At 37.7% G+C, this 26,148-nt stretch overlaps 1 protein-coding gene, 1 long non-coding RNA gene and 1 pseudogene across 3 annotated transcripts; 1 reads left to right on the top strand and 2 right to left on the bottom strand.

Moving 5' to 3' along the window:
• Window positions 1-7,746: 7,746 nt before the first annotated feature.
• LOC139972013 (fibrinogen-like protein A) lies at window positions 7,747-10,451 on the bottom strand. Its single transcript, XM_071978878.1, has 3 exons — window positions 10,320-10,451; window positions 9,585-9,846; window positions 7,747-7,988 (listed from the first exon to the last, which is right to left on the bottom strand). The coding sequence occupies exons 1-3, from the start codon at window positions 10,449-10,451 to the stop codon at window positions 7,747-7,749; spliced, it is 636 nt and encodes a 211-aa protein (XP_071834979.1).
• A 576-nt stretch (window positions 10,452-11,027) lies between these two features.
• LOC139972003 (betaine--homocysteine S-methyltransferase 1-like) overlaps window positions 11,028-26,148 on the top strand; it is a 34,401-nt pseudogene continuing 19,280 nt past the window's right edge.
• LOC139967932 (uncharacterized) lies at window positions 13,687-18,743 on the bottom strand. 2 transcript variants are annotated; one of them, XR_011793195.1, is made up of 3 exons: window positions 18,478-18,743; window positions 16,810-16,999; window positions 13,687-15,022 (listed from the first exon to the last, which is right to left on the bottom strand). It is a non-coding gene; the product is annotated as an uncharacterized lncRNA (long non-coding RNA). The 2 variants fall into 2 exon arrangements; XR_011793194.1 differs by having other exon boundaries at window positions 16,825-16,999.

The following is a 26,148-nucleotide window of genomic DNA, read 5'->3' as shown; positions in this document are numbered from 1 at the left end:
GACTGCATATGTATTCCGATTGTGTATGTCCATTGCGACTGCATATGTATTCCGATTGTGTATGTCCATTGCGACGGCATATATATTGCAGCATTTAAAATATATTTGATGCGATTGTGTACCATAATTGAGATACAAACACATAACTGAACTACGAACATATATGCACGCGCGATTTGGCAATTTCTTTTTAGTATGAGCATGTCATATTCAAAGCAAACGATAATGACAAAAAGAATCACCTTAATCATACCTTTTCCCTTCGAATCAAAGTAATTGAAATACTAAGGGCAAAGGTGATGGAAGAGAAGGATAGAATTTTTTGTTTTTAATCTACATTTTTACACATATTCTGTTTTCTTTCATTTTTGAAATATTAAATCCCTTCCTCCTTCCTCGGTTATTGGTTTACAATACGCAAAAAACTTAATAAAATTATTTTAAAAGGTATTCCAGTAACAATTTATTGTTTTTCAATTAGTTGTGAGACTTTCCAAAAGCAATAATGAACAGGATTTGAAAATATGTTTAAATGTTCTTTGAGTCGTAATGAATATTAAAAAAAAAATGTAGAAACTCAATAAAATTCCAAAGAGGACTCCCTGAATATATTTTGGAGGACAATTCATGTCTATCATGCGATACGTTGGAACCGATGTTCTTTTCAAAATCAGTAACAAAACAAGATTATTAAAGTTTGAATGTGTCGATCGTCTAACTCGTGCAGTTATATTTGACAACCTGAAACTTTCTAAGTTACAGGCTGTTTTCTTTTTATTACTGAATGTTTACTCATTGTATCTTTCTCCTTCTTTTTACAAAATTTCGTATCACTCTACCCTGTAATCACTCCACAATGAACTCCTTAATCGAAACAGAAATGTAATATTTACGTTTACAATGCTCACCTAATTATATCTTTTGATTTAATGTAGGAAGTGTTTAAGTGTTATCAAGTTTGTATACATCTTGGAAATACCTCGACAATAATTTCCATTACGCCACAGTTAAAACAAGAACATGTTTATTGTTGATGTTTAGTAGAAGAGCATGTTCTTGTATTTTAAGGATACATACAATTAACATAACTATTAATGGTGAGGCTACATATAGCGACTGTTATTATTAATGATTTAAGCTACGTAGAATGGATGTTATAAATGATGGTTAGGCTACCTACAATGAATGTTATTATTAATGGTTACGCTACCGCCAAAGAAAATTATTATAAATGGTTAGGCTGTATATAATTAATGTTACAATTGAAGGTTAGGCTACATGCAATTAATGTTATTATTAATGGTTACGCTCTCTACATTGAATTTTAGTCTTATCGGCATGGATATGGATTTAATTAGTCTTAGTTATACTCATTAAAACAAAACAAACAACGCACGGTCGAAACATCAGTGATTAGTGAAGTATTATCGGTGAACAACGCTGTATTGTTACAATGAAGAGCTGCTGAATAATGTCTTCAATATATGGTTCCATCAGCAAATAAAATAAAAATGTACACCGAACATTATCTCAGTACTTACCAGTATTACTGTATTAGTCATTATTTACCTCAGTACCTAAATTGTCGTGGCGTCATGGTTATTAATAAAATTTAAAAATCGGACAATAGAAAGTATTAAATTAACTTAGAGTAGCAATCCTATTGGTATCCCACATCAGCCCCGTATCTAGAGCTCGTAGGATTTTTAATGGAGCGATGGGGCGGATTCACGAAAATTGTATGAGGTACTTCGAGAGGAGGGTCGAAGGGTGTGTCTCCTCCCTCGAGAAATTGCTGTTTTGGGGATAGGGCTAAGGTGCAGAACAGTGCTATATCATTTCCATCATTTTAACTACATTTGTATGATACAAGTGAAAATATTGCCGGAGTAAACGACTTTTCGTACGTGTTTATAAAATGTAAACCAATTGAAAGGCTTACTTTCTTTGAAAGGTATATTCTTTCGTCCCAACCCACTCCCCACCCGTTTCCCGCCTCATTTCCTACGGCACAGGAGAAAAATATTCCATCGCTTTCTTGGCATTTTTCAAGTATTATACTGTAATGGGAGTTTTATAAATGGAAACTTAGAAGATATAGTATATTACATCGTGTAAGTTTGGTAAACGTGGGTATCTCAATATTCGGTTGGTCCGGATTTAGCTTAAGTGCAAATTTGAAGGCGCCAGGAAGGAACAGTTGACACTGTGCTATAAACAATTGGGGACATGTTTCTTTCTTGTTTGCTATTCCTGTTTCAGACGTCGCTAAAGGGGGTGTCGGGGTGTCTCACCCCCCCCCCTCCCAAACTTGGTAAAACTGACGATAGTTGGAAAATTGGAGTGCGACAGTCGGAATTTCCGACTATCGCACTCTTATTTACCTAGGCCTATTAATATATTCCTGTAATTGTGAATGAACTAAACATTGAAAAATTTCGGTCAAAATTGACCTTTAATCAGTCATATTTACCACGTTTTCCTTGCCACTTCCACGAATTGTATCTCCCGACCCTTATACTCCACCATACAAACCTTCGTATGATTTTGAATACTCTAAAAAAATGCCTAATAGAACTACCGTACAACGTAGCTTAAAGTATATATATGGTCGCTGTTCGACAGCAGACCGCACTTCATCTCGCTGTGATCCGTTTTGTATTTTACGTTATAAATTCACGTCCTGGCTGTTATTATTTCCTACAAACTTGATAGTGAGTGCTCCTGAAGTCCCTACCCGTCAATACTGAGCAAAATTGTGACTGATTGTACTCGAAATAAACGAGGAACTTTATGGACTTAGCCGGGTGATTCAGCTCGTTTCGTGGAACTGGTACATACAGTGTTTGTGTGTAATATATTGTTCAGCTGGCGATCTAGCCTATACCCAATATGGATACAGTGCTGTTCTTTGTCATGTGGATGATCATTATATTGGCATCATTCCGCCAAACTGGCGCTGTGAACACGAACCAGGACATATTACGGTATTCAGCCTACGAATTGAAATCCCTACGACCCGGGAGATCGAACCAGCACAATATATTCGATTTGCCAAAGGAAGTGCGACCACGCCAGCGGGGACACCGTTCTGGGGTAAGATTAAGAGCTTACAGGCGCTCGAACAAACCATTTCTACCTATCGTGACTGTGGCGAATACCCGTTCCCTCTGTAATAAACTTGACGAATTGCAAGCTAGTACACGGTATCTACATAACTATAGAAACTCTTCCATCCTATGTTTCTCAGAAACTTGGTTCCATCATGATATGACGAATTTGGGGGTAGATGGATTTCATTTGTACCGGGCAGATCGTACCCCAGAATCCCTGAAAGAGAGAGGGGGAGGCGTGTGTGCTTTCATTAACAATAAGTGGTGTAGTCCCAACAACGTACACATCGAAGAAACAATTTGCACACCAGACATTGAGCTACTGGCTTTGACAATCCGCCCATTCTACCTCCCACGAGAGTTCCCAGCCATCCACCTTAACGTTGTGCATATTCCACCATCAGCCAACGTTGAAACAGCTCACGCAATACTGATCGGGTTAATCGCTGAACAACAAACCAAATCCCCAGACGCAGTAAGCCTCATTACTGGTGACTTCAACAACTGTCAAGATGGTTTCTATGGATACACGCAGTATGTAAACAGAGCCACGCGAGGGAATAATATGCTGGACTTATTCTATTGTTCGGTAAAAGACGCTTACAAGCCGACTTTCCATCCACCCCTTGGCAATTCAGACCATGACGTAATCACCTTATACCCAACCTACAGACCAGTGCTCCGACAGAGTAAGCCGATCAAGAAAACAATTGAAGTCTGGAACCAGGCGGCCCAGGAACACCTGCAGGACTGCTTCGAAGAGACTGATTAGGACTTGTTTATGAACAACTGTAAAGATATCGATGAACTCACAGACACTGTTGGTGAATATATAAACTTTTGTAAAGGCATCGTAGTTGAAAAGAAATGGGTGACACTCTATCCAAACAACAAACCATAGGTAACGTCAGAACTGAAAGCTGTTATCAACGAGAAGAAAACTTGCTTCAGAGAATGTGATCGAGATAAACTGAGAACGGTGAACCGGAAATTAGATGGTGAAATACGGAAGGCCAAGGATAGATACAAGGACAAAATAGAAAGTCATTTCAAATCAAATGACACTAGCATGGTATGGAAAGGCATGAAAAGCGTGACTGGGTGGGAAAACCATAAAACCAATGATATCACTGTAGACAATATAACATCTGACAACATGCCTGATGTTTTGAACAAGTTTTATGCTAGGTTTGATAACCATGAATTTTCAGCAGAGCTTCGGCGTGCCTCTCATAGACTAGATGGTTTTTGTCAATCTGAAAGAATAGAGTTTACCCGTGGTGAAGTCTCCCGGGAATTGAGGCTGGTCAAACCTGGCAGGGCCTCTGGACCAGATGGTATTAATGGTAAAGTCCTCAAAATGTGTCATGAACAGCTCTCTTACATTTATCATCATATTTTTAACATGTCTCTACTCACTCATCATGTCCCAGTCTCCTGAAAAACTTCCCACTTGGTGCCAATCCCTAAAAAATCTGCCTTTAGTGTTTTAAGTGACTTAAGACCAGTGGCACTCACCTCGATCCCCATGAAAATCTTGGAACGTCTCGTACTTTCACGTTTGCGCCCCCAAATTCTTGATCATGAGGATCCCCTGCAGTTTGCGTACAGGGAAAAACGCTCTGTGGAAGATGCAATCTTGTTTTTTGTTGACTCCATGTATAGGCACTTGGACAGTCCTGGTAATTTTGCTAGAGTCCTATTTGTAGATTTTTCATCTGCATTCAACACCATCCTTCCACACATCTTAGTTGACAAAATGTGTGGTTGTGGAATCAACTATAATCTGACAAAGTGGGTGTTGGACTTCCTGACAAATAGGACACAGAGAGTATTTGTGAATGGCATAGTTTCTAGCGATATTGTGATGAATACTGGTGCCCCACAAGGTTGTGTTTTATCACCCGTTCTTTTCACCCTCTATACTTCTGACTGTCGCAGCACACAACCCAACACGCATATTGTTAAATTTGCTGACGACACATGCATTTTAGGTCTTATTAAGAAGAATGGTGACGAAACCGGGTATAGGCATGAAATATCCACCTTTACGAATTGGTGTGACGAAAACAGATTACAACTGAATGTGTCTAAAACAAAGGAGCTTGTTGTTGATTTCCGGCGTAGGGGGCACCGACTAGAGAGAATTGAAATTAGGAACGAGCCAGTAGAACAAGTCCATTCTTATAAGTATCTGGGAGTTTCCATTACTGATAAATTAGAGTGTGGTGAACATGTTAATACTGTCCTGGCCAAAACTAATCAACGTATGTTCTTTCTACGGAAGCTCAGTTTATTCAGACTAGACGCCTCTCTCATTTCTTTGTTCTACAATGCGGCCATCGAGACCATTATTACATTCTGCTTGGCTGCATGGGGTGGCAATACGACTGCTAGAGACATGGCTAAGATGAATACACTTGTTAGAAAAGCGAGGCGAGTTTGCCGGTCTGATGATCTCAGATCAGTAGATGAGCTGCTTATAGCGTAACTAAAAGAAATATTATGTCAATTACGTCGTCGGAACATCCTCTAGGAAATCAGGTTGAGTATTGCAGCCGAACTGGCAGGCCAGTTGTCATCAGATGCCGGACAGAAAGATACAGACGTTCGTTCTTGCCAAGGGCCATTCTTAGCCTTGCCAACGAGTTTTGTAGGAAATAGGCTTTTTCTTCTTTTTATATGCCAGTACATGGATTTTTTATTGTCTTAAGAAATGTATATATTATAAATCATATGTTTTGATGTATTTATGACTGTTTTATGTATGTTATACTGAGATGGAGTGAACTCCAATTCCTTTTATGGCCAATAAAGATTTTTATCTTATATATCTTATCTTAAAAAAAGTAAGTTCAGTATCTATTAGGGGCGTAGCCGGGGGGGGGGGGGAGCAACTGCCCTTCAGAGTCGAAAAATGTTAAAAACTGTTGGGTTTTTTGCATGGTATTTTGTCAGTGCTCTTTTGATCTTGAATACGTATCAGCTCCGTTAACTCGATTACAATCGTAGTAACATTCAGGACTACTGATTCAGCCACTTGGTTTGGCCGATGTAATTAGCTCAATTTAGCCTATAGCCTATTACCAGCCTACAGTTGGCCACTGCGTAATAAAATACACATAGCCTACCTAACCGCACTCGATGGAGTGTGACGAACCGTATGCACAACGACGACGACAACGTGCGTTCTCATCCATTATGATTCGTCAAAAATTGTTGCATGAACAGCATGTTATGAAGCTAAGCTAGCTATCGTACGTGATGCGCTTCCTATAATTAATTATTAGATTCTAAAAGAGCACTATATGTTCGTGGTTCTGATATAATATGTAAAAGAACATGTAAAAGAATAATTCAAACCGGGAACAAAATCGATGATAATATGATATAATATCATAATGATGAAACTGGCAAACCATTTGCACCAGATTGCATCTAAGGACCTTCAATTCTTGCAAAAATTGCTCAAACGGGATGGGATACCCCTCCCTTAGACCCCTCCCCCAAATCAATCGCAAAATATGCTCCCGTGCATATTCCGGGCTGCGTCGCTGGTATATATATTGTCTCTATGGTATACAATTAAAAGATTAAATGCTTTTAAGAAGTTGATAGGCAGATTGTTCAAGTGAGTGATAAATAGCCCCCCCCCCCCCCCCCCGCCCCTCCAAAATAATAATATTAAGCGCACTAGGAATAGCACTGTATTTTGGGGTAATTCACTATGTCGTCGAATATAATTTGTTGAAAAACTTCCCCTTTGTTTACATAAACATAGCTTTTGTAGTTAGTTGCCTATGTAGCATTCAAGCAAATAACTAATACTCAGTTGCTCACTTGCTTAACCAGAGGAATTAAATAACTTTGTGATGTGAGGGCCAGTAGGTACAAATGTAAAGAAGAAAGGTCGGAACAAAAGTGCAGTCGCGAAAGATGGGGTGTCTGACTGACATTTACCGTATCGTTGACGAGTAGCGCGGAGGGGGGTTAAAGGCAGTAGTCGGAATTTTCTGGCTTCAAGCCATCTTCCTGGAGTATAGTTGAAGGTTTAGCCAGTTAAAATATGTAACATTCAAACACCTATATGTCGAGTTATGGGCGAGAAATGAGTTTCACCTTGTTTGTTGACAGGAAATTATATTAAAACTTTCGGTTAATATAAATAATTATATTGCATTGGAGGGGAAAAAAAGGAAACTAGCTTGAGGTGAGCTTGAATTTATTTATTAAAGTGGTTTCACTTCCATTCAAATTTATTGTTGATGTAAACAGACAGTTGGAAGGGTGATGGGGAGATTACGTTATGTTAAAGGGTTACTAGTCCATGAAGATTATATCACGCTTTACAACAGGAATAACGTCTTCTGTTTAGACATGATTTTTATCAATTAAATTTGAGGGGATTTAAATGAGGTAGAATTAACCCAAATTATCTCCAAATTCATACCAGAAATTTCGTTGAAGTTAGGTATTATCTTATTCCGGATAGAATATTACTATTATGGTTCTTTGTTACTCAGTATTGTTTGTGTGTCATTTAACGAGATGCCTTCAATAAATATAACCGTACGGTTAATGGAAAAGAAACTCGAATTTATAAGAACGGCAAACGTATATCTTCCATGTGCAGTTATGACGGCCGTATCTTCATCTCGGTGAATTTGAGTGCGTACGAACCCCCTGGCATGCCAGTCCACTCAACTGCGCCAGATTCTTCGTAGACTCCATAGCGACCATTCAAATTAGAATGATCGCAAGATTTGAACCACCAGCCCCCTCCATGAGAACGGGCGCAGTTCGAATCGTGCTTATCGTGATCTGCGTCGCTCGTTGAGAATGGCATGTTCCTGTGGTAGTTGAGAGCATCATTCCCTTGAATTAAGAAATGAAGAGATGTGATATTCGAATTCTGCAATACTGTACACGTATATACATCGCATATTATGACAAACTACCTATTTATGTGTGTTCGCATGATATTTAATTACGAGTATCAGAAGAATGAAAGTTCCGAACCTGATCCCTATAGAAAAAAGAATTTGTAAAAAGCTTATTTCGTTAGAGATGTTTGAGCCAACATTGCAAGCCTACCTTAATATTTTTACTATTTTGGTTTGGTCTTGTCACTTTCTTTTCATTTCATGTCGAAATATCGAGAGGACTATATATTCCCATTTAATGTGCAAACTTAAGACCTGAACTATGTTTCTAACCCAAAGAGGCGGAGGGGTGAGGTGAACATTTGACATCAGCAAGATCTTTGCATTGTATCTTCGGGCCGGGATCCATGGAGTTGGAAGTCGTACAACCGCCCTCCTCTTTTGTTTCTAATACAAACAAAATCAGAAGTCCTTTTACTATCACAAGCTAGCGTATTAACCTTATTTATGAGAACTAATGTCTATATAGTTCTTAGAACGTACCATCTGAAGTCTATAATTCCATTGGAGGAAGAGCCCGGGAGGGTGACCCTCGATCCTCCCCAATGGGATTCCGCTCCATCTGTCCCTGATAGTGTATAATATTGTCACGTTGGTGCAGGTTCTCCCCCCCCCCATTTTCCCCACCTTTGAATTCTTTAACACATTTCAAAAAAGCGCTCTGCTGTCAATCCAAGTAACGCAAAATATTATAAAGATGGGAAATGGACCAATTTTGTTCCTTTTACATAACAGGACTTCTAGCATTATACATTTTCAATCTAAAACTGAAGTGTTCGGTATATCTCGTAACCGCAGGTTTCGTTGAACTTGTCAACAGCATTGAGGTTCCATTAACAATTGTAAGGTTATCTGGACCCGTAAATTGTTATTTAGGTCTACCAAAGGTAAGCATAAACATGACAACGACAGAGCTCATTTGACTAACTTTGAATTGATTTGTGCCTTTAAAACATGAGAGACAAAATTCGATATGTTGTTAATCGTTAACGCATACTCTTATCAGCACTGGGTATATTGTTACACCGCTTTTAGCAAAATGACCTAAACTATATAAATAGATGGACAATTTAGTCTAACAGACATATAAGTAGTTTCATCTTACGTTACACAATGCCAATAGAAAAACACGAGACTTCCATGGCTCCAGATAACACACTTACAACGAAAAGCAACCTTTACAATGAAAAGGGGGTTGGACAGCTTGCAACGATACTCTGTTGTTAATATGAATTTAAAGGAACATGTTTTAGCTTAGGTATTAAAACAAATAAAACAATCAATTAACATTCATATTTTAATCTGCTGATGAGATGACAGAATCATCTCCAGTTTAGCCTGAAAGGAGCCTTCCAAAAATATATTTTAAATCTGAATCTCTTGAAAACCGGAGTAGTTATAAAAACATTACTAGCCTTCTTTTTTCCTCTCTTTCTAGGACTCTGACATAAAAAGACTAAACTTTGCTTTAGTCATCCTTTAAACCGATTAATAACTCTCCGAGACTATTGGTTGAGATTACACCTACCACTATTTCCGGAGTATACCCCCAGCAAGAGATTATAGTAATTGCCCGAGTCACCAATACGAAAGTGATCATATGATGCGTAGTAGGGGTGTCCTTGCTGATTTCGGAAATCTATTCGTAACTCGTAGTTCTTCTGAGCGGTGAGGTAGGCAAGTTTTTCATTACCAATCCAGAATTCTCTGTTTAGAAAGCCGAAGCCATTTTTGTAATCAGTCCACAGTTTATCAAAATTGACTGATCCGTCCAAGCGGCGTTGAATCACCTGTAGGGTAGGAATGTAAAAGACGTGATCATCAAAGCTAAAGATACGTATATATGATACAATTTCATGTACCACGAGGTTTGTTGACCAGACGTATGCGTCAAGTGTCAGGACCATTTCATTCCTTGTAGAGCTGAGTGAAGTAAAGCGGGTACGTTCGGAAATTTGAATTAACGTTTCCAAGACTGTAAGACTTATTAGACATCTCTATGCGAAGGCTAGATATGAAAGCTGTCAGGCAGGGTAATAGGAAGTAAATGACTCTTGCCGCTTCATCATAGGTTCCCCAGTCATCTATCTTAGTAGAACATAATAGGCCTGCATCCATCATAGTTGATCTTTGCACAAACCCATGTAGACTAACATCTCCCGTGCCCTATAAGTTCTGCTGTGTTAGGCGGAATATATAAACATGCATCACAGTCCAAACAAGCGAGTAGAATGAATAAATTAAAGAACAAAAACGTTGTTACCGTCCATCCTCCTTCGTCAGTGTCGAAATCGCAATACACATCGAATGCACCATATCCGTCTGGTTGAATTTGGTATAACCCACTGGCTTGTGAATCACAGTGAGCCTGTGTTTCGCTACAGTCGCGATACATCACTTGTCGAGAGGTGGAAGGGTATTGGTAGTGTGCATTTGGGGGGATAGTTTCCTAAGAAGGTAAAAAAACTAACAATATTAGCAACAATAATATATTTTCTTCTGCCCCTTTCCCCTTGTCACTTCTTTTCTCATAGCTCTCTTCCACCCTTTTTTTCTCTTCACCTTTCTGTCTTTGTCCTTCTCTAGTTTATTCCCTACATCCTTCCTTAATCCTCTCTTTGTCCCTCTACTGTTTCTCTCACCTCTTACCCTGTTGGTTTCTTTCTTTCTTCTCTCCGTCCCTTGTCTACTAATCCCCTTACATCTATTTCTTTGTGTTCACCATGCTCATTAACTTGTCTATATAACTTGGGTGTTTTTGTCCCTTAAGTTACTGCAACTTGTCATTAAGCCTCTGAAGAAGGTCCTTCTAGGGTCGAAACGTCAGACCACCTTACTTTTACACAACCATAATATCAATAGAAGAAAAGATTAATGTAAGACAAAAAAAGACAAATGAAGGATCTTAGGGGTTTCGAATGGTCAGTTACTAAACTCGTCTTTCTCATTTTCTTTCATCTCCTTTCCAAATATGGACCTAACCATGAGGGCCTTAGCCCCAGTCCCATCAATCCCAGTTGTTAATATTGTTCTCTTTCAGTCCGAGGGCAGTTATTTTATGATACTAAGTCTCAATGACTTGAAACCTGACGTCAGGTGGCTTTTCGATTTCCAGTTTTAGATCATTTTGAATATTTACAATCCATTGCAGATGTCAAAACCGTGGATGTTTCCTGGAGGTAAATGCTATTTACTTTGGCCGGTCAGGGATCGAACCCAAGACATCCCATATGGTAGGCTACACTCCTTCTATGCAACCGTCCTTTGTGCCGCTCGACCATGACCTTGTACCCAGAGATTCCATGAAGACATTAAAGACCCTTTTGCTTAATTAATGTAATTAATTCATTAATCTAATTATTTATTCATGAATAAATTCTGATTTAGACATAATTGGTATTTTTTCTACCTTACATAATAATGCAAGTCGGAGTAAGATTACGGTTTCTATGAAAACACTTATTTGGAAAATATTTTTTTATTTCCATATATAGTTTAGCAATATTTAGCCTTAATATAAGATGAGCGGTTACAACAACACCAACACAACCCATGGGGGCTCTAGCCACCGTCACCAACTTCACCACAAATTACGATCCACATATTTTCTTTACTCTTTTTTTTTACATTCGTCGAGAGACATGATATTGTCCTTCAACACAGTAATCTTGAATTTTACTGACAATAAAATATAATATAAAATGTATAAGAACTTATGCTGACAACTGTCATACATAAACCATTGCTGTTTCTGTAATAAGCAAATCTAATTTTTGGGAGGGGTAGATGTTGTATATTGTTTCTGGTCTTTTGATTTCAGGAAAAATTTCAGGAAAAATATGATCAAGAAATTTAGTACCGACTGACTTACAATGCAGTCTGAGTGAACATGTGACAAGTTCTATCGAAAAGTCTTCCATGTAGTCTGACGTCGACATTTGGTGCAGGTGATATATCATAACAATTAAAATTGGTTTATTATTGTTATTTTAGAGTTAGTAGTTATACCAATATCAATGAATCTAAACTTTAATCAATTTAAATATGTGAAACTATATATTATATATTTATCGGTATAGGTCTCCAAATATTGCACGATTAATCAAGTTGCATGATTGAAAACGTAGATCAGCAATTTATATGAACCATCCAACTTCCTTAGCTTTCTTTCTTAACTTCTTAACGTTTGATTTACCTTATCGTCCAGCCCGAGAGCAATGTTCCCAAAGATTCCTGTGGCCACAACCACCATGAGGATGGTGAAAGTCATCATTTCTTCGAGTAATCTTGTAATTCTTGTCTGTTAACGTCTCGTTGAATAATGTCTCAAATCTTTTTTATCACATTCTTATATTCGTAATATTTGTTACTAAGATATATTACTTGATTAATTGCATCTTTATTTCGTGTGTTCATCGAGAGGTGTTTGATTAGTAATACAATGCCAAACAGTCCTCACCTGTTTCTAAAGATAATTTGTTAGTCAACGCCTACACAGAACCTGCTTTACCAGAATGAAATATATAAACCAAGCGTCTGCTGCAATTGACAATGACAAATAGGATTCTTTCTGCAGTAGCCGACATAAGCATTTTTTTCAAGGGTTTCACTGTCTTTGATAAATTACTTGAAAGAAACTGAACGTGGGAGGAAAAATATAAATATTCTGAGGTTTTTTGTGATTCCTTTCTACCTCTTGATATAACATACTCCACAATGCCAATACGTCAGTATTCCAACACTTCTCCTTCACAGAAAGCCTGTCGTAAATATAAATAAGAGCAGAATTTCCTTTATAAAGGTTACCAAACTGGAAAAGTATTTTGAAGTTGATCTGTAACTTTTCCAAAATAATATAGGTGGTGTAAAACTGAGTAAGTTATAGATTACGTAATTTTACCTCGGGAACAGATTTAGAAATTTACTAGTAGTTAGAGTGAGTGGTTCTGGTTCACTGATCAAAACAGATCTCTCCTAGCTAAGTATGTACGTGATTATGATACGTATTGTATTTAAGACGCAATGAATGACCAATATGCCAGCTATCAAAAAAAGGAGCTTGTACCTATAACGTAGAGTGAAGACTTTAATGAATATATGGAGCAAACGAGCTGTGATGATTTAGTCAAGGTATTACGTGTATAATCATTAGACACTCTTTACCTTGCATGGATGCATTAGAGCGATACAATCATTTTAGACATTTTTTCACCAACTAGTCACATAAATGTTATGTCTGTCGTGCCCATAACATATGCTATTTTGACTCTTTGATAGTAAAAAAAGAACTTATTTAATTTAAAAAACCAATTAATTTGTTGATACTAACTCGAATTATGTGACAAAATTAGTAAGTTATAGCACGAGTAGAAGTAAGTAAAGTTGTTGTATGTATCTATGAGATACTTTGTCACCTATTAGCAAAGAGTTGGTAGGTCAATCAAACGTTTATCCGTAGAAAATTTTGAATGATTGTGAAATACAGCGCAATATTTCATTAAGTCTTATTTAGATTTTTGCTACATATGCTGGCAGGTGTTTTTATTTGTCTAAGTTATTATTAAGGAATACCTGTCCTTATAGAGATTAACGACTATTACAAAAGTTAATCAGTAATCTTAACGATACCGACATGTGCAGTTAATTTGTTCACAAGTTTGTGTTGGCGTGTTTTGTCGAGTATTCGTGAATTACAATTTTAGAACGAAGAAAATACAAAACAATATTTACGTTAAATAACTCACGTTGCTTTACGAATTGTTAAACAATTCAACAAATATGTACCATTTAATTTTTTATCGTCTGACCTCCAAGTTAACTAAGGTATTAATATGTCTCGTAACTTTTTCCGCCCGAAGGCGCTTCAGTAACCTAGGCCGAAACCTAGTCGGAAAAATAGAGACTAGACCTTTAATTTTGAGTTTTTGATTTTTTTTTATGTAAGTTGGGTAAAGACGTGACAAGGCGGAGGGCTGAGAGAGGACCGTATTTGAGTACGGTGCCCGAATTAGTGGTTTCAATTAATTTCGTTGTCCTGGAGGTCCAAGTTAGTGGATGTTGATGTTGGAAGTCATCTATGTTGGTGACGGCGCGATCTGTCCCTGTGGTGGCTTCGGAGGCTGGCGGTGTGGAGATGGTGGTGGCTGTGTGAAAATATGTCTGTTTCATAATGTATGTTATGAAATGGGGTGTTCGGCAGCAGTTTTTGATGTTGGGGTTGGTTCTGGATGAATTGATGTAGATGGTGGCCTTCTCGTTGACATTTGTCTAAGAAGTTTTCCCTGAGGGGGAGTTCAGTCGTTGGCTTATTGTACAGTAGGTAGTTGAGCTAAACCGATGGTGTCTTCTGTAGGAGTCTAGAAGTCGAGGTGGTAGACGATGCGGCAAGCTCTCCTTTGTATTGCGTCTAATTTTTCTAGTTTGTTTTCTGTGATGTGTGAGATGACCGGTGCTGCATAATCCTTGATTGATATAATTATCGTTTTGTAAATATTGATGGCGACTTCATTTATTTAAGGGAAACGATGAGTGGTGGCTGGCTTTAAAGACTGGACTGGCGATGCTAGACGTCACGGAGGAGAGGCTTCATTGTCGGTGTGGTTTCGATGAACGGACGTTACAGAAGAGATGTAGGTTGTTATGCTGCTAGCTTCGCATGGTGGGATCTGAACATGGATAGAGTTGTAAATACAAATGAATTCCTCTGCTTGTCGTGGCCCCAAATTTTTGCATCGATGCAGGTGAGTGGGGTGATTCCATTAAAAAGACCGAACTCCTAAGTTGATTTATTATAAGCTGGTGAAGATGATGCGTTGGTGCTGTACACTTGTCGAGGAACTTGCCCTTAGTTGTTGAATCCTTTCATCTTCTAATTGGATGTTGGCGATGTTAGTTTTTGTGTTGCTGTCTGTTTCTTGAGGTAGGTTTATAGGCGATTCTGCATTCTGGGAGGCTTCCAATTTCTTTCTGGGGAGTAGCAGGAGTATCATAAATTAAAACTTTTTATATAGAAGATTGTCGACATGACTATGAAGCAAATGCGACTTACTGATTTCTGCTTGATTAGCAGAAGGTTTGGAAAAAATAGGATTAATTTCACATCCGTGTCGGATTATTTTAGTCCGTTTCTGATCCCGTAATTTCAAAGGAATTGTTTTGACTTATTTGGGACGGTCGATCGTTTCTGGTGTTTAAATCAAATGGTGCCGTGATATTGAGATTTAGTTCCCGGAAATTGTCTTTCCTTTTCTAGATTAGTCTGTCCAAGAATCGTTTTGGTCGATGGCAATAACACGTTATTTTTCAATCGAATGATTTGGGAGATTGTGAGTCATTGGGAGTTATTTGCAACAGGTTGGTTGAACTTAACTGTTTTGATCGCAGATCTATGTTTAGTCATTCTCAGAGCTAGTTTTGTTCAATAGCTCTGCAAAACCAATCATTGGCTATTTTACTCCCTATCACTCACTTAATTTAATTTTTGTATCTCACTCAGAATACATAGTAGTCAATCGATGCGATTTTGACGCATTTGCTCTTCTGAAGTCGATTTTGATTCTCGCACCAAAGAACTGTCACAACACCTTCTCAACAGACAGTAGTTTCGGGGTTCTATTGAAAATGCCATCAAAAGGCCAAAAGCAAACCCGCACTGAAACATTGACGTACAAACCCCCCCCCCCCTCAAACCAGTTCTGGTTACTGGTTTCCACCCTCTTCTTCCACCACCGGCCAATATCATTCAGAAGAATGTTCACATAACTTCAAAGCACAGAACGTCTGATATCAGTTTTCTCAGATCCACCTGTCATTTGATTTACAAGAGCTAGAAACATACGGGACATTTCATTTCGGGTATCATTCATCAGGAACAAACAGAGCAGAAAATGCAGGATCATCGCCCTGTACACAAACTTGCAAGACGTGCTTACTTATCGATTTTACTGGGGCCTTTCAGAGCAACTAAAGTACATGGACGTTCCGAATCCGGCAGAAAATAAAAGACTATCTAAAAATGTCATTTACCTCATCTACTGCAAAATTTGCAATTTACACACACAATACGTTGGAGAGTCGAAAAAACTAACTAAGAATGAGAACGACTCAACATATTAAGACCATATCAAAAATTCCTGCTACTTCTTGTCACTTTCGGTGATCATGCACTGAAAAGGAGCTAGTTTTGCTCGAAAGCTCTGCAAAACCAAACATGGGCTGTTTTACTTCCAATCACTTACTTAAGTTAAGTTGTTTTGGTTTGTTTCTCACTCGAGATCCAGCCGTTCTCTAAATACAGCATAGTTGTTTCACAGGGTCTTTTATTTATTTTTATTCGTATATATATATGCATATATATATATATATATATATATATATATATATATATATATATATATATATATATATATATATATATATATATGCATATATATATATATATATATATATATATATATATATATATATATATATTTAATAAAGACAAAAACACCAAAAGATTTCCACTTTACCACCGGTTTCTTCCGGTTGGGACTATTCAGGTGAAAGTAGGAATTAAACACCTTACCTATTTGTAACAGACCAAAATGCGTACCACTCGACCACAGTGATTCCACTTTTCGTGAATGTGTAATTTAATAGCTTTGTATAACTGTAAGTTATATTGATATGTTTAATAATAAAATATTGTATCTATTGGTCATATATATATTCAATATTGACCATGTAGTGATTACATAAAACCAAATATGTACCTCATTTTGACATACCGGATACACTTTTTCTGAATCGATCATTCTTCACGTTTTTCGTAGAGCCCATGCAACACTTCTCTAAGTTCTTGTCTATTTTCGGCTGGGGCATCATACCCGTAGCCCGACACTGTTGTTAACATGCTAGCCAAGATAAAAACCATCAGTAGCCACGAGGTTATGCAGCGGAATCCTGGAAAGACGCAAAATAACTATGATTAAGACCGTCTAGTCACAAGAACACACAGTCTAAGCCTAATTTCGTTATTATAATTCTCTCTGAATGTCCACGAACGTCACGCTTTTGAGTCTGCTTTAAAAAATATAATAAATTAATGACAGTCCAGAGTTCGTATGTTCAGTGTACAAGGCTGAGTACGTCTGTACAGTAAGGACGATATAATAACTGTAAATTACACTTTGAAGAGCGTCATAAATATGATACGTCATTCATTATTTGGGGTCTAAAAAGACCCCGAAACACTCGAGTAACACCGAACTGTTTATACAAGGTCGTCCCTAAGGTTAAACGACTAGGGGAGAGAGGAGGGAATGTACCGGTATTTTTGCAAGACAGAAATCAATTTAGTGACTCAATCGTCATCGTCACTGACAACTCACTTTGAACAAATGAACAACTCAGGAATCCATTTTGTACTCTCATAAAATATTTTGAGATAAATCATCAACATTTGAAGAACAAAAGCATGAAATTAAGAGGTAACAGGCCAAACTTTTGATATAAATCGTTGGCATTTGACATTAAACGTCGCAGTTAATTCGTACGTAATATGTTACATTTTTTAGCTGAGAGATAAGAATTCTTGGACGAAACGTCAGCATATGGGAAACACGTCAAAAGTGTTAACATTGATGCGCTACAAATTTGATTGTAAAAGAACACTTTTGAGATTAACTTTGGTTAGTAAAATGTTGAAATTTGGATACGAACAAAACCTAAAGTTTGTTGAGATGTCAAGATAAGACGTCGACTTTGAGACATAAGATTCGTTTATAAACGTCAAAAAAATTAAGATGAAAAGTCGAACTTTAAGATTATTCTTCAAACGTTTAAATTAATTAAAGATATTCAAACTGCAAGATACCGAATCGTCGAAACTTTGAGATGAAACATCGAAAGTTTCTAGAAGGACAAAACAAATTCTTCGTTAAGCCCTTCACGTTTGGAAGCTTTCTACGCTACCTGACATAGATCTAGCATGCATGTTTATAACTGAAAATCTAAATAATTGAGTTATGCTAGTGTTTTTTTAAATACACCCCGTATTTTCAACTCGACACGACCAGTAAGGTCTACCGCGGAACTGGCAAACAGAAAAGTCTAAATATGCCACTTTTTACATACAAAATATCCGTTCACGGTGTGTCGGCCGGTTAGACTAAACAGAGGTTAACTCCAGATGTAAAAATAGGTCCATCCAACGTGGTCAAAACATCGTCAGGAAATTCGACGAGGGTACTTTAGAAGTACTACTAGGTGATATGAGATCGAAGAAATGGTATATAGCCCTGATATTTACCGATATCAGATCTTGAAACATTCATAATTGTAATCTTTTTCGCAACTGTATCATAATTGTACATAGTTTACTCAAACACTACCAATCCCTTTACGACAAAAATACTAAAAACCAGTGTGAAACATCTTACCAGCCATTTCGTTCGAGATCAGTTCTGAACAGTTCTCTGTTGGGAAGTTCTCTCTTCAAGTGACGCTCAGATTTCAGTAAGCATTAACTTTATGAGCAAATACTGTAACTTTCTGGTCTACCAATTTCAAAATAGGCCCACTTTATTACGTACGTTTGGGCTACCAGCAAGAGAGCAACCACGTAAAGTATGTATAGAACCTAAACAGTTGAAATTTAATATTGCTTCAAAAGATTCAAATATATTACCACGTTGCATCTACGCATTTTACCAATTTTCTCGGAGGAAAAAGGCATACCGCTTCCCTTAGACACCTCTCCCAGAACGAAGTAACATCTAAGCCTTCCCTTTGCCAATCCACGCAAAACTAATATGTGTTTGCTCCCCAGGCTGGTAAAAGAGCATCAACGATGTTTTTATATTATTAAATGATGGCTACCTTGCGATTAGTGCGGTAATTATTTTGTTTTCTCAAACTGAATTACATTAACGTTGACTAGGTCCAAGTCTTCTAAAATGTATACAGGAGTTTTTAAAGGTCAAAAAATTGAGCCGTGTCTCATGAAGTGATTCAAATATCAATCCAAGTTTGTGCCTTTACCAAGATGAACGTGAAGGTAACAACCTTTATTTACACAACTAACCAACTGAAACTGATAATAAAACATGTGTAACTGAAAACACTTAATAGCACTAAAGAACTGTGATAAAGAAATTATTCCACCAAAGATGATATTTAATGTTTGTGTAAACACAACACGGATTGTACTGTTAAATAGGATTTCGTACGTCACACGCAACAATGCTACATTACAACTATGAACATATACGTATTATAGTTCTAAGACATTCCTGATTCTGTATAATAAATATTAAGGTCTTATAAAAGCAACTCATCGATACATTCAGTTGATTTTCAATAATCACAGCATATAATTGAGACTACAAGGTCTACATTATTTATCATTTTGTTACCCAACATAGTGTCACTGAATAGCTACTTCATTGTCTTTGTAATCGTTCAGAATATTACTTTATGCATTTGTGATCTTGCCATTTTCAAGCTCAACAAATCTATAATCTGTAAAGGTTCATATAAAACAATATGTCGCAAAAAATTAAAATATCTTGTTGTTAAGAACCATTTCAAATACGTATTTTTGGAACTTCATATAATAAATAGGACGTTAAACTCTCTAATAAACAGTAGGAAACGATGCGAAACATACTATAGACTAAAATACTCTCCAAGCACTCCGAATAAAAATTGTGTTCCGTAATTTACTGGTATTCCTGGTGTTATTTATAGAGACCGCTGGTATTCAACTTCATCAGATGCAAAAGTGCAAAATGGACCATAACTTTAATACGCAGTTCTGTATATTATCAAGACAGTATGCCTACTTTTAAGTCTACCAAAGTCACAGTGTCACGTGGGTATTGAAATCTTCCTCTTATAAGCATTTATGTGAGTGTGTGAGTTAATGGACATCGTTAATCTCCATATCGATTACTTTTAATCGTAAACTATTGTAGTTAGACTTCCAGACCTAATAGTACTTACCCAACTACCAATTATGCTTACACATTTCAAATTGGTAGTTGGGTACTTCTTCTGCTGCCAAATTTATCTTGATTTTTGGAATAATTCTTTAATTGCATCTATATCTGCATCTTCATTAATCCGTGTGGATTATGACTTTAATACCCTTGATAACACTCTTTTTTTTTCTTCGAGCTAATGTCAATCATTTCTCTGCTTGGTCGGTTGACATTGTTGCATATTCATTACTGTAAATCCTCTTATGTCAATTCTTAAAACAAACAGATTGATTTGTTTGAATTTTTTTAATCCGTACAGTACATCTGGTAACTGGATAACAGAAAATATGAACAAATTAGCATCAACATTTCCACACAAAAAAAAAACTTTATATACTCAAAAACGTTACACTAGTAAGATAGCAAATAAAACAAAGGGATCAGGGCTGGATGAAAAACCTTACATGCCAATCCATGGAGATGCAAATCTTATCTCTTCTATGATTGTGTAACGGAGCTCGGATCATCCTGATTTAACTGAATCGAGGGCGCCCGACACCTTTCTTAATTCACTAGCGTGACATGTGATGCCCATGTGGACGCTCGTGCAACTTGCGCGTCTCTTATAATCTGCCTCGTGCTGAGGAGTTGGGCAGTTCACAGCAAGACTCAGACAAGTGCGGACGTGTGTTCTAGGCCCTAACCGCTAATTGGTTTAAGATGGAAAGTTTGTAGCTGTTTGCCATCATTTCTGGGTGAGATTTTAGTATCTTTGTCTTTCTAAATACTTAGGCAGTTTTTCGGCGGGTTGATAATTAGGAAGAAAACCCGATTCCGTTGTTATATTTATCTAAACCTTGACGTCACTCACCTAGCGGTGTGGACCAGAAATATAGGGCAAGAATACCGTTTTCCTTGTTAGCTCACCACCTGAAGAGATTAGACCCTTGTTCGACGTAAATAATTGTAGGATTTTCTGCACGAAGTGGTACAGGGCGGCTCCGGGCCCACCAAATCTTTCATCTTGTTTTAAATTAGGCCTTAGAGCACCAGCACTTTTAGGAACCGTAAGAAGCAACCAGTGTTATAAGTGTGTACGCGACTGTCAGTTTCGATCTGGCAGTTGCCTATACTTCTTTCTGAGAGTGCGTGCGTCCATCGTACAGGGAATCTCACTGAGGGTGCGTGCGTGCGTCACGTCGAGGGGAAGCTGTACTCACTGAGGGTGCGTGCGTTCATCGCACAGGGAATCTTACAGAAGGTGCGTGCGTCCATCGTACAGGGAATCTTACAGAGGGTGCGTGCGTCCATCGTACAGGGAATCTCACTGAAGGTGCGTGCGTCCATCGTACAGGGAATCTCACTGAAGGTGCGTGCGTGCGTCACATCGAGGGGAAGCTGTACTCACTGGGGGTGCGTGCGTGCGTCACATCGAGGGGAAGCTGTACTCACTGAGGGTGCGTGCGTGCGTCACGTCGAGGGGAAGCTGTACTCACTGAGGGTGCGTGCGTGCGTCACGTCGAGGGGAAGCTGTACTCACTGAGGGTGCGTGCGTCCATCGCACAGGGAATCTTACAGAGGGTGCGTGCGTCCATCGCACAGGGAATCTCACAGAGGGTGCGTGCGTCCATCGCACAGGGAATCTTACAGAGGGTGCGTACGTCCATCGCCAGGGAATCTTACAGAGGGTGCGTGCGTCCATCGTACAGGGAATCTCACTGAGGGTGCGTACGTCCATCGCACAGGGAATCTTACAGAGGGTGCGTGCGTCCATTGCACAGAGAATCTTACAGAGGGTGCGTGCGTGCGTAACACCAGGGGGAAGCTGCACTTACAGAGGGTGCGTGCGTCGGCGACGACGACCAGCTACCGTATAGTGAACAGAAGTTCCGACTTAAAGTGCTATTTTGACATTTGATTTGATATGTAATTTTTCCGATCTGTAAATACTTTAATCTTTAGAATATACTGTGTCAATTGTAATTCTTTGTGTTTGGCTCTCGTTTTGTTTACTTTGTCTTTTCTTCCTTGAATCATATTTCACCGCCCATCCTACTAAGAACTTACGTGAGACTCAGCGTGTTACAATTGGATGGATCTATATTGACCTTAGACCTCTAACCTTAACAACTGCATAAGTACTATTTAAAATTTGTCCCATTATATATATTACATGTAGGGAGATGAGAAAATTTAAATATAATAGAAAGATCTTAATATACAGTTTGGTCTGGCTTAATGGGGGAAAGGGCACAATAACATGTAGTGGCCTTCCAAATTTTGAGATGGGGTCTAAAGGCAATTTAAGTTGCATGTGTGTGTACGGTTCTGGTACGGTAATGTGTGAACATAACGATGTGTCTCTCGAACTCCTCCCGTACTACGATTGACGTCAATGATGTAGGTATAGTGACAAAACTGTCCTCTTTCGGCCACTGTAGGCCTATCCAAGGCAAGGTGATGTTCTCTTCTTATGATAAACAGTGTTACACTCTAGAAATAACACGTTGTTGGGGGGGGGAGAGGAGCTGTATAATGAACAACGGTGTTGTGTTATGGAAATATATGTCGAATGATAACTATTTTCACACATCCTCTAATATGCATTATGTTATTCCAGATCTCTGGAAACAACCTCAGGTTTCGTGTTCTAGTCACTTTATGACGTCAAAATAATGTGCAATAGGTCTGAACCAAGAAGTAGGTGATAATTGAAAATTTCACCTTTCCAGATCCACTGAAGTAGGCTACAGCGTCAATGTTTGCTCATGTCTATGCAATGTATTCGCTTTTTTATCATTTAAAAGAAACATATACTCAATAGAGTTTAAAGAAAGAGTATTTTCGAGACCAGGGCTCAAGTTAATCTTGTGTCTGCACAAAAAGTATTTCCTTTCATCTTCCTTTCTCTTAATGGAAATCAGAAATATAACTGGCAATCCTTTGAAGGAATTATGCTTTTAGTAACTATTCCTTTAAACGAACTTTAGAAAAGCAACTAAGATTAGCCCAGTTCCGAACGATCCAAAACTGCTTAAACATTTAGAAAGGCTTCACGCAGAAAATTCTTACTGAGTATGATATTGATTTCCTACTTGGAGGTGCTCTGTAAAGGTGTGTCTTGTTTATTGTTGTAGTTTTATACCTCACTTTCCTTGAACTTTTTCTTTCTTTTTTCATCCTTTTCTTTCTTCACTTATAATTTTGTCCTTCAGGGATTGTACTCATGTGTAGCCCACTTTGTCTTCTTTAATGTAACATTTTATGTGTTGTACTGTATTAATTGTTCGTTATGTTACTTTGTATTGCTGATCTAAAGAATAAAATATGTAAATGTAGTTCGATAAAAAGAACTGGTAACGCTCTGCAAAACAGGAATTTTATAGAACATAACGATTACCAGTAAAAGTAAAAAGCCAGTGCTGTCAGTTGTAGGTCGCATTGTGTCCAATATATTTTAAGAGTGAATCGAACAGAGCGAATACATTCACAAGTTCATGTTGACGAATAACTTCCATGGATGTTTCAATGTAGTAATCATCTTTTATAAAACTGATATGCTAAGAAATGATACAAGTAACCCCCAACTAAGGTGTTAAAGTTTATCAATAGGTGACCATATTCGTAATTCTAGCATATCTATAGGAGCACTCCAGTGTTCGGTGATTAACCCTATATGACATTGATAAGTGGCAAGCCAAGTTAAGGGAGGGGGGGGGGTATGCGGGGAGGGACCGTTCCTTGTTTGGAATCGGGTTTTATCATATCTATAACTATAGAACCATTTCACCAGCAACCCAAATCCACCCATTCCTACCCCTTCATATCCAATTAAACAAAGTTATCATAAAATAGTATATCATTGTAAAATGATTGACGGTTATTGTTACGAGTAATTCTAACAAAATATTTCCATGTTGCATTTAAAGAATTTTGAAGAGCAAAACTTTAGAAGTTTCTTATCAATGTAACATAAAAGTTAAAATGATCCACATAAACTTAGGTGCACTTTTTTATGAAGCTGAGCAGAGCATGTGGGTGTATTCTCGAAGAACTAATGAAATTTGCTGGTATGTCGATTTAAAGCTTATTGAAGTGTATTAACAAGTGGGAAACGATGCGAATAAAGAGTATAGACTAAAATAATCGCTAACCAACCCAAATACAACTTTCTTTAATAAATTAACTGGTATATGTATGCGATTTTTATACAGAACAAGGTTTCGCAACCGTATCAGAGCAAAGTAAAGAGTTACACATGACCCTATATAGAATGCCGGTTTCTGTCGTACTTTCAAAACAGTTTGTATAAAAGATTTGGCAATGAATGATTCTTGCAAGAATAACGGAATTTATTCAATGTCTTCCTAGTTTCGACCATGGCTAATGGTGGATGAACATATAAGTATTGTCAAAACTTGTAGGTGGCCTACATGCTTAGGGCTGGCACCATTGTCAAAAAATTGTGGGTGGTCTGCATGTGAGGGGCTGGCACTATTCTCTTTTCAGCACCACATACCATCCCCTCCCTGACCACAACCAATCGCTTAGGTCTGTTTGTTACAAATGAATGCTTATTTGTAAGTGTTTGTGTTATTTGTTATGTATTCTCCAATGTCACAGAAATCACCCAGCGATGATGGTGAAACTAAAGAACGACATTCAACAAATGTGAACCCCTAACATTATCCCTAGCCTTTGTCATTCTGGCATATTTCAATAACCTCTTTTATCTTGATTTAACTTCCTTCAAATAAATTGTGTATGAATATGCTTAGATAGTAGTGGTCGTCAGACAGCAGGTAAGAAAGCCTGGTCACATAACTCAGAGTTTATAAATATTGTATTTCCTTTAAAGTAGAAAACGACACTGAATAGCAAAATGTACTCTTTGAAATAAACAACAACAAAAAACAACATGGTACTCTAATACTTCTTAGTAAGTTACAAATTTTTATTCAAAATGCAATATTTTAATATTATAATAGTTTGAGAGTGAATTGCACTAATATTTGCAATTACATGCAGAAAGGAATCACGATGGTAGTTAATTATAACAAGAAACCTGAAGCATATGCCAGAGACTTGGGGAGGGTACACAAGAAACTTGTTGTTCACTAAACCACATCCAAGTTTACCACATAATGGAGGAGTCATGGTCACAATTTGCTTGCTTTATTAATGAGCAAAACACTCACAATTAACAAGCATTTGGTGGAGAGTTGAAAAAAATCGCTTCGTTAACAAAAAGAGCAGATAACAAAAATTCTCAACTGTATGGTGTACATTATCTGTGTATCTACAGTTAGAATGTAGCAGAATACCTGTCTTATTACTGAACATCATTAGTGAGATCCATGAATTAATTACATACTGAAGTAAACCCATCGCATATATCATTTAGGTAACTTTGTTATACTACCATTGTGTCCCGGTATTCAGGAATTAACTAGATTTTAAAGTTCCCAAAGACCCTCTTCCATGTTGGCTATTTTGTCCTGTTAACACAAATCTAAAGTGGTGCTGACTATTGTTACCGGCTTAAACCAGAAAGCCAACATGCTTGTCGATTCCTTGCCAAATAATATTTGAGATCGTTTACTGTAAGCTGCAATAGATCAGTAAGGTAAGTCCACGCACCACGTATGAATTATATTAGTGCATAAAGGTTTACTTTTAGAGTAACATAGATTACAACATTTTCACACTCTGACCTTTGTGGACCTCAGCACAGATCCCTAGACCACGAAGCTGTAGAGTTGTTGTACTCACAAAGTGTGTACACACATATCAAGTCTGAACTTTATTCAAGCTTTACTTATGGAGTTATTGTGTTCTGAAAGGATACAGACCTTCACTTTATGTTTTTCTGAGGTTAGAGGAATTTCTATCAATGGCAAATGGAATTCCAATTCAAACTTTCTTATAGTTTGTTTGCCCGCAGTGTTGAAATTAGCTGCAAATTTGTGCCTGATTCTCAACCTTTCTACAGTGTTAATATTTGACTGTCCATTTTGTCTGATGGGTTTTACAGGGTACTTCTTGCATACCATCTGTTTTGTCTGAGATCAGCAGTTTCTTGAAGTAGAGTTCTAACTGTTGGCAGAATTGTACATGCTACAAATAATG

This window comes from Apostichopus japonicus, chromosome 1 (genome assembly GCF_037975245.1).
Source record: "Apostichopus japonicus isolate 1M-3 chromosome 1, ASM3797524v1, whole genome shotgun sequence".
NCBI lineage: Eukaryota > Metazoa > Echinodermata > Holothuroidea > Aspidochirotida > Stichopodidae > Apostichopus > Apostichopus japonicus.
The sequence above is the reverse complement of the archived record's forward strand: the minus strand, read 5'-3'. Positions and strand labels throughout refer to the sequence as shown.

Bases quoted from the DNA above. Each gene is read 5' to 3' on its own strand.
- LOC139972013 (XM_071978878.1), bottom strand. From the start codon at position 10,451: ATGTATCGCGACTGTAGCGAAACACAGGCTCACTGTGATTCACAAGCC. The intron at 9,847-10,319 runs GTAACAACGTTT...CCTACCCTACAG, and splicing joins CTGACGAAGGAGGATGGACG to GTGATTCAACGCCGCTTGGA. The intron at 7,989-9,584 runs GTAGGTGTAATC...TCTTAATTCAAG, and splicing joins GGTATACTCCGGAAATAGTG to GGAATGATGCTCTCAACTAC.